The sequence below is a fragment of the Tamandua tetradactyla genome, chromosome 17, assembly GCF_023851605.1.
Source record: "Tamandua tetradactyla isolate mTamTet1 chromosome 17, mTamTet1.pri, whole genome shotgun sequence".
Classification (NCBI taxonomy): domain Eukaryota; kingdom Metazoa; phylum Chordata; class Mammalia; order Pilosa; family Myrmecophagidae; genus Tamandua; species Tamandua tetradactyla.
Window position 1 is genome coordinate 5,012,193 of NC_135343.1, and position 14,813 is coordinate 5,027,005.

The window sequence follows — 14,813 nt, forward strand, 5'->3', positions numbered from 1 at the left end:
TTTACTAGCTGCTCTGGAGGATGAGCTAAATTCCACACTTCACTAAGCTGCCGTCTTGGAACCTCTCATCTGTATAATTTTAACACTCCTTTCATTACCCCTAGCTACTTTTACCTGGAGTTCTGGCTCTGTAAGGAGTGCCTCCCCAGATAGGATCAACCCCATTCAGATTGTCCCAGAGAATACAGTCCCAGGACCCAGTATTGAGGTCCCCTGGGGATGAGACCCAGCATGCTGCCAGTCTTCCTGTGGAGCCTCTAGATTCTGTGCGTTTCCTGTCCTGCTCAGTAGGGGGTGCTTGTCAGTTCACAGTACTGTGCTGGTGTAAAGTGGTACTGTGCCTTTAATTCTCTGCAGATCCTGTCCCTGCCGGGGCCTGGTTGAGACAGATGCTCAGGGCGAAGGCAGGCTAAAGCTGATTCTGTTTTCCTGGTCCTGAGGTCTGAGTTCTCTAAATAACAATCCCAACTGTGCTGAGCCTTACCCCCACCTCCCTTCTTTTGTGGAGTGGGGAGGATCCATTCTTTAGCTCCCTGTTCCCTGCAGCCTGGAAACATTACAAGTTTTCTCTTTCTCCCCTGCCAGGAGCATGTTTGAAATATGCTGGGCCCTGCTCTTTGTAGTTTGAAACTGCTGCTGATTTCCCAGATACTGGGGTGTAAATTCTCTGAATGAAAGCCCCCACTTACATTGAGCCCTGCCCACTCCCCTTTTCTTGGGGAAGATAATGCCCTATAGGGAACTATCTCCTCTACCTGCTAGTTACTTTGTCTTTCATTTATTCCTTAATTCCACCCTTGCCTGGGGCAGAGCTAAAAACTGAGAATGCCTACTGCTTTCTTTAATGGGCTGCTAAAAATAAATAAATAAAAGGGGAAAAGAGAAAAAAATTCTTCTTAGAGCTCCTCCCAGTCTTCCCACCCCCAACCCCCTGGTGTCCATATCAAGAGCCAGAGTTGGTACCCCACTCTGTGCCCCTTTTCTTGGTGCACAGCCTTTTCAGTATTCTGAGTTCAGCCAACTCTGTTTTGTTTTGTTTGTTCAGCCTTTCCTCCTCACTTCTAGTGGGTTGCTATGGATCTTATGGTTTCTTTCTTGTTTGCCTTATAGATTTATCTGTGGTGGGAGCTGGTATTCAGCTGTCAGAATTTGTTATTCAAATCAGCATTTGAGCTTGGTTAAACTCTCCTTCTGCAAGCCTAGTAGAGTGGGCCTATTTCCCTTGGGAGAACCTCCAAGTTAGCCTGCCATGCCAGGTGGGGTGGGGCATCAGACTCCACGAGCATGGAAGAATTACTGGCTGTTTACTAGCTGCCCTAGAGATCCCAGCCTTCCTAAGCTGCCATTTTCCCCTGCCCCCTCAAATGTTATCTTGAAAGAACTTGGGAAATGATTTTTCTCATCGGGCTCCTAATTCTTGAAAAGGGTTAAAACGAAAAAAATTTCTCTGAAAGTGAGTATAATGGATTATCTTGCTCTTGAGTAACATTTAGGTTTTTGTTCTCATTTAAGTGCCAAAGATGATATTGATGTTGATGCCTTGGCTGCAGAAATAGAAGGAGCTGGTGCTGCCAGGGAACAGGAACCTCAAAAGTCAAAGGGGAAAAAGAAAAAGGAAAAAAGAAAGCATGACTATGAGTAAGTATATTTTAAATATAATGGCTTTTATTGGTTTTGGTATTAGATTCCCTATTTAAACTAACTCAGTGCCTCAAAATATATTTTAATTCTTTTCTAGTGAAGATGATATCCTGAAAGAACTGGAAGAATTATCTTCAGAAGTTCAAGGCATTAAAGCTGACAAAGAAACTGCTGCAGTAAAGGTGAAAGAGAGATCGTTACTCATTCATGTTTTATGCGCCATTCATGTTTCCTAGTGCTGGTTTCAGGGAGGTATATTTGGAAACTTCAGCAACATCCATATGTTAGTTAAATGTTTCTCTAAATTCTGATGCCAAAGGGAGGAAACAAGTTTTGGAAAGAAATCAATATATTTCAAAATCCTTCATAGATTAAAAAGATGCTTTATTTGGGAATCTAAAACTGTTTTGTAGTATATTGCCTGTCCATAAAAGTGGGGGAGATACGACTATATGAAAACATTTGGAGTGGAAAGATTTCCCTCCCAAATCCACCTCCCGTTTTCTGTACTATTTCTTGTTCTTTGATTTTGAATAACCTTCAAGGTGGTGGGAAAGTGATAGATTTTTTTTTTCTTCAAATTTTACTCTTAGGCTTTGTATGACATTTGAAGAAGGTAGTTAATGTGGACTGATGATTAGTCCTTCTTTCAGAATACCTGGATTCTGAGTATGAGTTGTGTGTGAAGCCTAGGCTAGCTTTTGGAACTTTGTTGAGTTTTTATATTCTTGTAAAAAGAAGCATATTTTGACATCATTTTGAGATTTTTTTCAGGTGTACTTCATGATGCACATGACTCTAAGGGATTTAGATAATTAAAAAAATAAAATGTAATTCTGTTTATATTGCTAACAATGGAAATATTTTAGCCAACAGAAAATAATGAAGAAGAATTCATCTCAAAACAAGAGAAAAAAAGGAAAGGACAGAGGGGCAAAAAGCAAAGTTTTGATGATAATGATAGCGACGACTTGGAAGATAAAGATTCAAAATCAAAAAAGACTGTGAAACCAAAAATGGAAATGTACTCTGGGAGTGATGATGATGATGGTGATTTTAGTAAACCTAAAAAAGCTAAAGGGAAAGCTCAAAAATCAAATAAAAAATGGGATGGTTCAGAAGAAGATGAGGATAGCAGTAAAAGAATTAAAGAGCGTTCCAGAGTAAATTCTTCGGGTGAAAGTGGTGATGAATCAGATGAATTTTTGCAGTCTAGAAAAGGACAGAAAAAGAATCAGAAAAATAAGACAGGTCCTAATGTAGAGAGTGGAAATGAAGATGATGACTCCTTCAAAATTAAGACAGTGGCCCAAAAGAAGGCAGAAAAGAAAGAGCGCGAGAAAAAAAAGCGAGATGAAGAAAAGGCAAAACAACGGAAACTGAAAGAAAAAGAAGAGTTAGAAACAGGTAAAAAGGATCAGAGTAAACAAAAAGAGTCTCTAAAGAAATCTGAAGAGGAAGCTGTAAAGTCTAAAGTGACTCTTGATGCTGGAGCAACCCTTGCCTCTGATGAAAAAGGAGAGATCCCTACAGCTGCCGAAGGTTGGTAATATTAAGGAGGGTGAAACCAAAGACTTGCGGTTCATGCTTAGTCTAAGATTTGAAGATCGTGCTCCAAAGTCATTTTGTTATTTGTAGTGGTGATGAAAGTACTTATTTATAAGACGTCTTTTAAAAATGAGATCTGAGTGCTCTTTGACTTGATTTTCATTGTTAAAACATTTACATGTATAGTTTAAACTATCTTTCAAACGTTCTATGCATAGATGGGAATCTTTATAGAATTTGACTGTGGAAAATATTTTTTACTGCTTATAAAGACTGGAAGTTGCCTAATGAAAACATTCTTCTTTTGATAACTTAATAACAGATAAGTTGGAGTGTTTTCTGTCTTTAAAAACTCAAATTAATTCATGAAACAGAAAAGTAAACTTGACATGCTAAAATTGGTTAACTCTTTTTTTTTTTTTTTTTTTTTAAGAGAGAGGGAGGAAGGGAAGGAAAGACAGAGAGAAGGAAGGAAGGATAGAAGGAAGGAAAGGAAACATCTTTAAACATTTTCTTGTTTTATTGTATTTTGTTTGTTTGTTTGTTTTTTACATGGGCTGGGGCCGGGAATCGAACCGAGGTCCTCCGGCATGGCAGGCAAGCACTTTGCCCGCTGAGCCACCGCGGCCCGCCCTGGTTAACTCTTTTAAGCAATAGTGAACCACACTTTTGTACCAGAAAAAATAATTTTCTAGATAAATTTCCCTTTTCAGAATGAAACTTGTTAAAATATTAAATTGATACACGTGGAAAGATTATATATTCTTAAATTTTAGATTAATTTTTTTAAGACTAGATTTTTTTATTTTGAAATATAGCATATATAGATAAAAAAAGATAAAGCAATAATTTTCAAAGTGCATTCCAACAAGTAGCTATAGAACAGATTTCATGGTTTGGTATGGGTCACCATTCCACAGTTTCAGGTTTTTCTTTCTAGCTGCTCCAAAACAGCTACAGTGATACTTAAAAGAAGCATCACTATAGTGACTCAGCTGTCATACTTGTTAAGTCCTATCTTCTCTGTTATACGTATTTCTTCTCCTTTGATCCTTTTCCTATTCTGTAAGGACATACTCTACGTCCTTTCTAAAATTTTCATGTTAAAAAGGGTGTTGGTCGGTGCAACAGTGGCTCAGTGGCAGAATTCTTGCCTGCCAGGCCAGAGACCCAGGTTGAATTCCTGTAGCCTGCCAATGCCAAAAAAAAAAAAAAGAATGTCAATAATATAGGCTAGAGAAATGGAATTAATTGATATTCTTGGAGAGGCTACCTTCTGGACTTCAAAGTTTGTCTAGCCTATGAACCCTCTGGAGGTATAAGTTTCAGGAAAATAAACTTTATGCATGAAACTTTTATAGATTCCTGGTTAGAGCCCTAAGTATTCTTTAGGGTTAATAGGCATGATATTGGTTGAAATTAGCAAACGATGGCAATTAGTACTAGCTGAAGCTTCCATAAGTATCACCTCTAGAATAGCCTCTCAACTCTATTTGAACTCTCTTAGCCATTGATATCTTGGTTTGTTACCTTTCTTTTTTCCCCCTTATGGTCCGAAAGGCATTATTGATCCCATGGTATTGTGGTAGGCTCACCTCTGGAATCATGTTAGACTAGAAGATTTTTTTCACTTTTTTTTTTTTTTGGTATGCTATATGGTAGATTCTAATTTCATTCTTTTTCCATGTGAGTTTCCCATTTTTGCAGCACCATTTGTTGAATTTTTGTTTGTTTTGGGAAGTACATGGGCCTGGAATCGAACCCTGGTCTCCCACATCGCAGATAAGAATTCTACCACTAAACTACCCTTGAACCCCTAGACAAGAAGGTTTTTAATGAAAATTTGACATAGCTTTTTTTTAACTACTGGAATTTTTAGTATCTGTGCATCTTTGAGGAGAAACACCATGAAGATAGCTTTATAGACTTTAATTCTTCAGCATATAATGCTTTAGAGTTCTTGGAGTACAATCATCTATATTTTTATATTTTACTCTCCAAATAACCTGTTCAGGTAGGCATCAGTTCTTGTCATGTCCAGCTTATAGAAGTGAAGTTAGTTACACAAATTTAGTTTGGAATTGGTTCATTCTATTTGTTAAACAATTTTTGCTTGAGTGTGTGCCAGCCGCTCTTCAGACATTGTGGGTTCAGAGATACATTACTGTCTCCCAAACTCCCCTGTCTTCTTAGATGGGTCAGGATAGCTCACAGTAGCACAGCGCCTTAGGCTTCTCAGAATGCCTTTTGCTGGGGTACTATGGGTTGCTCTCAGATGTTTTAGGTATTCCGGTGCTTGTGATGCCTAGAGGCCCTGAACTTGGCCCCTATGGCTTTCGAATTCTGGGATTTGTCCATCATTGCCTAAGGAAATGACTTTAAAAAAAGACATTGGCTCTATATTTCCTTTTTTTTTTTTTTTTTTGGTAGATGACAATGAAGGAGACAAAAAGAAAAAAGATAAGAAGAAAAAGAAAGGAGAAAAAGAAGAAAAAGAGAAAGAGAAGAAAAAAGGACCTAGCAAAGCCACAGTTAAAGCTATGCAAGAAGCTTTGGCTAAGCTTAAAGAAGAAGAAGAAAGACAGAAGAGAGAAGAGGAAGAACGTATAAAACGACTTGAAGAATTAGAAGCCAAGCGTAAAGAAGAGGTATGTTCCATGAAGTTGCTGAAATTGATACTGTGTTTAATTTAAAAATTCTTCTCATCTAAAATATCTCTGAACTTCTATTTCTGAAAAGTTTGTAGTTGTTTGAGGTTTTACTTAGGCTATTATTTTCATGTAAATAATAGAATGAAATAAAAATCCTATTTTTACTTCTTCAGTATACACAAAAGTTGCTTGTGTATCATTATCAATGGTTTACCCAATGATTTATTAATTAACCTCTAATGTTGAGGTTAATTAATAAACATTATTACAACATTAAAAATACTTTAATTTGGGCAGGCCATGGTGGCTCAGCAGGCAGAGTTCTCACCTGGCCATGCTGGAGACCTGGGTTCATTTCCCGGTGCCTGCCCATGCAAAAAAAGAAAAAGAGAAAAAAAACCAAACTTTTATTTGAAATTATATACTTTGTGTGTATACTAAGATTTTGTTGAAGCTTGGGTGTTGATTTTTAAATTTTGTAGTTCATTAAAAGCTAATAAAATTTTTGTCTGATATGATCTCTTTTATAGGAACGATTAGAACAAGAAAGGAGAGAAAGGAAAAAGCAAAAAGAAAAAGAAAGAAAAGAACGCTTGAAAAAAGAAGGGAAACTTTTAACTAAATCCCAGAGAGAAGCCAGAGCCAGAGCCGAAGCTACTCTTAAACTTCTACAAGCTCAGGGTAAGTATTCTTAATTAACTGAATAGTCTACAAGTTTCATGCAGATATATCTGTTATGTTTAGAAGGAGAATTGGATTGAAGCAAAAGGAGACCTCCTGTGAAAAAGTCCAATAAAAATGTAAGGAAGAGGTTATGTGATCCCATTGTTGAGGAAGATGACTTCTATATAGTGACAAAAATGTATGGGTAAATGATAACATAACTAAAAATACATATAAATACACACAGAGAAGAAAAATGACATCATCTCAACATGTAGTAACAAAAAAGAAAGACAACCCACAGAGAAGCAAATATCTGCAGATCACATATCTGACAAAGATGTGATAATCAGGTTATATATAAAGATCTATCAGCATTCTAAAATAAGAAAAACTAATAACCCAATTTAAAAGTGGACTGAAGACTTGAACAGACACCTTGCCAAAGAAACTATAAGAATTATAAATATGCACATTAAAAGAATGCTCAACATCATTTGTCATTAGGGAAATACAAATTTAAACCACAATGAGATTCTATGTATCTACTAGAATGAATACATTTTATTGCACATATTCTTACCAAATGCTGCGAGATGTGAAACAGTTGGAACTGTATACAGTGCTGATGTGAATGCAAAATAATAAAGCCACCTTGGAAAACGTTTGGCAGTTTCTTACAAAGTTAAACATATATTTGCCATATGTCCCTTCAGTCCTACTATAAGATTTGCTTTTACCAAAGGCTGTATGTATATGTTCATAGCAGCTTTATTTATAAATTTCAAAAACTTGTAATAGCTCAAATATCCTGCAGGTGCATCCTTATTGAGGAATGCTATTCAACAATTTAAAAAATTGAAATATTTATACACTCAACAATATGGATGAATCACAAATGCATTGTGGTGACAGAATCCAGACTGTAAGATTCTGTTTATGTGACATTTTGTGAAAAAGCAAGTCTTTTGGGCTGAAAACAGATAAGGAGTTCCCAGGGGCAAAGGCTGTAATGAAGGTCTGACTATATGGGCCTGTACAGTATGTCTTCTGTTCTAGTTTGCTAGCTGCCAGAATGCAACACACCAGAGACGGATTGGCTTTTAATATAAGGGGATTTATTTTGTTAGTTCTTCAGAGGAAAGGCAGCTAACTTTCAACTGAGGTACTTTCTTACGTGGGAAGGCACAGGATGGTCTCTGCTGGCCTTCTCTCCAGGCCTTTGGGTTCCAACAACTTTCCCCGGGGTGATTTCTTTCAGCACCTCCAAAGGCCTGGGCTGAGCTGCTTGGGCTGTGGTATGTTGCGCTCTCTCATTTACGCACCAGCCAATTAAGTCAAACATCATTCATTGCAGCAGGCATGCCTCTTAGCCGACTGCAGATGTAATGAGTGACAGATGAGGTTCATGTACCATTGGTTTATGTCCACAGCTACAGAACTAGGCACCTTCACCTGGCCAAGTTGACAACTGAATCTACCACATCTTCATTGTGATGGTGCTTGTCAAAATGCAGAATTGTACACCAAAGAGATTGAATTTTACTGTTTGTAAATTTAAAAATATGTTATATGAAAAAGATAAATAGTTTCTTCCATGAAGATCCTTTTTTTTAGGGCATGCGTTTCGGAGGTGAATGAGATATTTCCTTTTAATATGTCATTGGATTCGATTTGTTAGTACTTTGTTGAGAGTTTTTGCATCTATATCCATTAGGGAAATTGGTCTGTAGGTTTCCTTTCTTATAGCATCTTTACCCAGTTTGGGTATTAGAGTGATAATAACTTCATAAAATGAGTTAGGTAGTATTTCTTTTCCCTAAATTTTTTACAAGGGTTTGAGCGGAATTGGTGTTAGTTCTTTTTGCAATGTTCAGTAAAATTCCCTTGTGAAGCCATCTGGCCCTGGGCTTTTCTTAGGAAGACTTTTTTTTTTCTTTTTTAACTTTTTTTTGTTGTATAATATAACATATATAAAAAGCAAAGAAATAAAAAAAAAAGTAATAGTTTTCAAAGCATTCTTCAAAAAGTGGTTACAGGATAATCCCACCCATAGTTTATCATGGGCTACCGTACGATCCTCTTAGATTTTTTCTTCTAGTTGCTCCAGAATATAGGAGGCTAGAGGACTTAAATACTTTTTTTATCATCACAGTTGAATTTTTTCCTTCTTTTTTTGTTGACCAATAATATATATACAAAAAAAGCTATAAATTTCCAAGCACAGCACCACAATTAGTTGTAGAACATATTTCAGACTTTGACGTGGGTTACAGTTTCACAATTTTAGGTTTTTCCTTCTAGTTGCTGTAAAATACTGGAGACTAAAAGAGATATCAATTTAATAATTCAGCATTCGTATTCATTTGTTAAGTCCTGTTTTCCATGTATAATTCCACCATCACCTTTGATCTTTCTCCATACCTCTCATTGGGGTTGTTTGGGCTATGGCAGTTCTAAATATTTGATATCGGAAGAATCTGTTGCTAATGGTGTAGGGAGATGGAATTATATGACGTTCTGGTCAGAGAGACCGGGCTAGGCTTCAGGACTTATCTGGACCAGGGACCCATCTGGAGGTTGTAGGTTTCTGGCAAGTTACTCTAGTGACTGGAACCCTTGTGGAATCTTATAAATTGATGTTCTTTAGGATTGGCTGGAATGGTCCTGTTTGGGGTTGGCAGATTATGATAGATAGCAAGCATCTACCTGAAGCTTGTGTATGAGCCACCTCCAGAGTAGCCTCTCGACTCTATTTGAACTCTCTTTGCCACTGATAATTTATTAATTATACTTCTTTTCCCCCATTTGTTCAGGATAGAATTGTTGATCCCACGGTGCCAGGTCTGGATTCATCCCTGGGAGTCCTCTCCCATGTCGCCAGGGTGTCATGTCCCGCATGGGGCGGGTGGGGAGAGCAATGATTTCACTCGCAGAGTTGGGCTTAGAGAGTTTGAGGTCATGTCTGAGCAACAGCTGAAGTCCTCCAGAAGTAACTCTTAGGTACGCCTATAGGTAGTCAAGCTTCTATATTACCCACATGAGCTTCACAGGAGTAAGCCTCAGGATCGAGGGCATGGCCTGTTGATTTGGGTGTCCCTAAAGTTTGACACAGTATCAGGGAATTCCCTGATGGTGAGGTTTAATATTCCATAGTCTTTCTCCCCTTCCTCAGGGAACTTTGCCAATACTTTTTGGTTTTCTGCTTAATATATTCTAGGATGTTTCTAGGCATTATAATAATCTATACAGGATTAAAGGACCTCTTTCTCATTTTGTGCTCTCTGTGTTTCAGTTGTTCAAATGAGCTGTACAGATAGATTGAATTAGATTATACACTACAGAAAATCTCAGTTCCAGCTCAAGTAAACTTTTCTTCCATTAGTCTCAGAGAATACGTGTGGTTCTAAAATATAGATACTGTCTTTCTTACCCCTATGTTCTGAATTACTTTAACCCCAACCTGTTCCCCTTTGTTCTGATCTCTAAATATCAGGTTATACATATAAAACAGCCTCTCAGAATCCAGAAATAATAATCACCACTCTGCACTTAATGTGTCTGCTCTAAAAGCTCACAGTCTAGGCCCCTGTTTTCTTACAAGCATTTTCTAAAGGTGACCATACCATTGTTGTTTTTTGTTTCTGGCTTATTTTGTCTCACCAAATGTCCCACGTGTTTGTTCACATCGTTGCATGCCTGGTGACATTGTTCCTTTTTTGTAGTAGCACAGTCTTTGTTCGTAAGTATACACCATCGTTCACCAGTCTCCTTCTCCATCAGTGCATCCTTCAGCAACTGCATTCATTGGACATCTTGTAGAGGGCCCAAAGTCCACAGTCCATCAACATTCTCAATTTTAGATGAGTTCATTGTTCCCAAGAGACAGAAAACCAATAAACACACCCTCACCAAATAGGAAATCTAAACCTTACCCCATTATTTACCTCTCCTGTTGCTGTGGTAGTGCTGCTGGTTTCCTTCTGAACATAGCTCATGGCATGCAATGGCAGTTTTCCCCCTGTACCCTGAACTTAAATACTTTTTATATAAGAATCATATCTTTGAAGTAATTTTTACAAGAGCTCATTCGTATTTCTAGTGTGAGTCAATGGGAAATGTAGGTCTGTACAACCCTTTTCAGTCTTCATCTCTAATATGGTCAATATTACTTCTAGACCCACTAGAGAATCACCTTTGCTCTTATCTGTTCCTTACATTGGAGTTCAACCTTATTAGCCAATGGTTCACCCATCTCTAGCTTCTATGTGTCTCTAAGTCCCCTGTATTCTGTATTATAAACCACTGATTATACCTTTATGCTGGTCATAAAAGTGGACTCATACCATATCTATCCTTTTGTGTCTGGCTCATTTCACTCAGCATTATGTCCTCAAGGCTCATCCATCTTGTCATGTGCTTCAGATGTCATTTTGTCTTACTGCTGCATAATATTCCAATATATATACAAAATGTGTATATACCACATTTTGTTAATCCACTCGTCTGTTGATGGGCATTTGGTTTGTTTTCATCTTTTGGCAATTGTGAATAATGCTGCTATGAACATTCGTGTGCAAATGTCTCTTTGTGTCATTGCTTTCAGCTCTTCTGGGTATATACCAAGTAGTGCCTATTGCTGGGTCACAGGGCAGCTCAATATTTAGTTTCCTAAGGAACCACCAAACCATCTTCCATAGTGGCTGCACCATTGTATATTCCCACCAGCAGTGCGTAAGTGTCCCAGTTTCTCCACATCCCATCCAACATTTATAGTTTCCTAATTGTTTAATAGCTGTAGGAAGATTTTTGACGACTGTTTGAGTCTCTTTACTTGTAATTGGTTTGTTGAGATCTTCTATTTCTTCTTGAGGCAGTGTAGCTTGTTCGTTTGTTTCTAAGAATTTGTCCATTTCTTCTAAGTTGTCCTAGTTTGTTGACACATAGTTGTTCATAATATCCTTTTATGATTTTGTTTTAAATTTCTTCAACGTCTATGGTATGACCACCCTCTCATTTCTGATTTTGTTTATTTGTATCCTCTCCCTTTTTTTCTTTGTCAGTCTAACTAGGGGTCCATTAATTTTATTGATTTTTCTCAAGGAACCAACTTTTGGTTTTATTGATTCCTTCGGTTATTCTTTTGTTCTTCCATTCATTTAGTTCTGCTTTAATCTTTATTTCTTTTCTTGTTTTTGCTTTGGGGTTAGTTTGCTGTTCTTTTTCTAGTTCTCCAGGTTAGCAGTTCTCGATTTTTGTCTTTTTTTAATATAGGCATTTAGGGCAATAGATTTACCTCTTGGCACTGTCTTTGCCACATCCCATAGGTTCTGATATGTTGTATTGTCATTTTCTTTCGTCTCTAGATAGTTACTGATTTCTCTAGCAATTTCCTGGTTTACTGGTTTTTCAGGAGTATGCTATTTTATCTCCATATATTTGTGAAAGTTCTGGTTCTTTGGTGGTTATTGATTTCACCTTTATTCCATTGTGATCAGAGGAGGTGCTTTGAATAATGTCAGGCTTTTAAAATTTATAAAAACCTGTTTTGTGGTTCAGCATATGATTTGTCCTGCAGAATGTTCCATGAGCACTAGAGAAGAATTTGTACTCTGGTATTTTGGGGTGTAATGATCTCTCTCTATATATCTGTTAGATCTAATTCATTTGTCAGATTGTTTCACTTCTCTGTTTCCTTGTTGATCATCTGCCCAGTTGCTCTCTCTGTCTATAAAGGAGAGTGGTGTATTGAAGTCTCCTACTATTATTTTTTAAATGTCTGTCACTCCCTTCGGTTTTGCCAGTGTTTGCCTCATGTACTTTCGAGCTCCTTGATTGGGAGCATGAACATTTATGATTTTTATTTCTTCTTGGTGAATTGTCTATCTTTTTAATTAGTATATAGTGTCCTTCTTTGTCTCTTATGAATTCTTTACATTTAAAATCTGTTTTGTCTGATACTTAAGTGTAACTACTCCGGTTTTCTTTTGGTTCCAGCTTGCATGGAATATCTTTTTCTATTTCTTCAGTTTCAGTCTGTTTGTATCTTTGTGTCTAAGATGAGTCTCTTGCAAGTAGCATATAGATAGATCATATTTCTTAATCCATTCTGCCAGTCTGTATCTTTTAATTGGTGAGTTTAGTCTGTTAACAAAGTCATTACTCTAAAGGCATTTCTTATACCTACCATCTTATCCTTTGGATTTTATTTGAATATTTTCTTTTAAAATAATATTTCTCAGATAATGTGCAAGTAGTATAATCCTGAAATTGTCAACTTTTATCCCTTAGGTGTTGAAGTGCCATCAAAAGACTCTTTGCCAAAGAAAAGGCCAATTTATGAAGATAAAAAGAAGAAAAAGCCGCCACAGCTGCTAGAAAATAAAGAAGGTTTGTATATAAAACAGCTTCTGTTTACTTTTTTCCCATAGCTTTCAAAACAGACTGTCTTTTAAAAAGAAGTTCCCAAATCATGTATGTAGATTAAAACTTATTTCCTATAGATTGTTTCCTATTATGTCGTCATTCTCACTTGATTCATATGACAGTCTCATGAAAAAAGTACTTTGAAAAATCTAGGTTTTATCCTATGAATTATTATTGTTAACTCTCAAAAGCAAAACTCTTTTTTCTTTACTTCCTTCTCAACCTTCTTTGATTTTACATTTCATTCCCTGAGCAGAAAAGTAGTTTCCTATAAAACATTCTGTGACTGTTAGACTGTTTCTTGGACAATATTTTCTACACTTGCCAAAGAAGTAGGTTTGTATTTCTTTTTTTTTTTTTCGTCTGGGTCTACTTTATTGATGATATATGACAATGTAGGACTCAACCCCTCCCCTTCTTCAGGGATCTGGGATGGAAAGTGTGGTGGATAGGCGTATCTCATTGTTGGGGTATTGAGTTGGGGCCAGGACTTCCCAGCAGCTGACGGCCTCTCTCTTCCTCTCATGTTGTCACTGGGGCTAGTAGTCCAGAGGCGCTTACTTCTTGGAGGTCATGTAGACTATAAGGTCCACCACTCTGTTGCTGTAGCCAAATTCATTTTTATACCAGGAAATGAGCTTGACAGAGTGGTTGTTGAACTTAATGCCAGCCCCAGCATCAAAACTGGCAAAGTGGGTGTCACTGTTAAAGTTATAGAAGACAACCTGGTCTTTAGTGTAGTCCAGGATACCCTTTAGGTGGCCCTCTGATGACTACTTCACCCACTTCTTGAAGTCATTGTACTTGGCTGCTTCTCCAGTCGGCTGGTCAGATCCATGATTGGGGTGAGGTCACAGAGGGCCATGCCAATGAGCTTCCCATTCATCTCCAAGATGATCTTATCCAATGCCTTGCCAGTGTGGGTAGGTGCTGAGATGATGTTCTGGGAAGCCCCACAGCCATCATGACATGCTTTCCTGGAGAGGCCATCCACAGTCTTCTGGGTGGCAGTGATGGTGTGGGTAGTAGTCATGAGTCCCTCCATGATGCCAGAACTGTCACGGATGACCTTGTCTAGGGGGCCCGAGCACTTGGTGTTTCTGGAAGCTTTGCTGACAGTCTTGAGGGAGTTGTCATGCTTCTCGTGTTTCATGCCACCACAGACATGGGAGCATTGGATAAAGGGGCAGAAACGATGACTCTTTGGTGTAGCCCTTCAAGTGAGCCCCAGCTTTCTCCAGAGTTGTGAAGACAGCAGTGGACTTCACAACATATTCAGCACCAGCATCACCCCATTTGATATTGGTGGGATCTAATTCCTGGAAGATAGTCGTGGGATTCCCATTGATGGGAAGCTCCCTGTTTTCACTTTGACAGTGCCTTTGAATTTGCCATGGGTGGAATCATACTAGAACATGTAGACCATGTGCTTGAGGTAAATGAAGCAGTCATTGATGGCAACAACTTACACTTTGCTGGAGTTTACAGCAGTCCTGGTGACCACGTGCCCGATATGGCTAAATCTGTTTATTTCAACCTTCACCCTCGTGTCTCAGTGATGTGGCTGGCACTGCACGAAAAGATGCGGCTGTCCGTTGATTGGGTAGGAGCAGAGAGCCTGTACTACTGTTGTTGGTTTTTTTTAATTTATTGTTATTGTATAATATAACATATATGCAAAGCAAAGAAAGAAAAAGGCAGTAGTTTTCAAAGCACCCTTCAACAAATAGTTACAGAACAGATCCCAGAGTTTGTCATGGGCTTCTGTACCATCATCTCAGATTTTTCCTACTAGTTGCTCCAGAACATTGGAGGCTAGAAGAAATAAATATTTGTTTTATTATCACAATCGGCTTTTTTCTTTTTTGTGTGAAAAATAGCGTA

At 37.9% G+C, this 14,813-nt stretch overlaps 1 protein-coding gene across 2 annotated transcripts in view; it reads left to right on the top strand.

The window, feature by feature from the left end:
- Positions 1–14,813, top strand: part of EIF5B (eukaryotic translation initiation factor 5B) — a 141,295-nt gene that overhangs the window by 82,634 nt on the left and 43,848 nt on the right. For both annotated transcript variants that reach the window (XM_077133869.1, XM_077133870.1), the window contains exons 2-7: positions 1,513–1,638; positions 1,739–1,823; positions 2,511–3,183; positions 5,620–5,837; positions 6,371–6,521; positions 12,795–12,893. In XM_077133869.1, the coding sequence (XP_076989984.1) occupies positions 1,513–1,638; positions 1,739–1,823; positions 2,511–3,183; positions 5,620–5,837; positions 6,371–6,521; positions 12,795–12,893 (1,352 nt within the window). The remainder of the gene's footprint in view (positions 1–1,512; positions 1,639–1,738; positions 1,824–2,510; positions 3,184–5,619; positions 5,838–6,370; positions 6,522–12,794; positions 12,894–14,813) is intronic.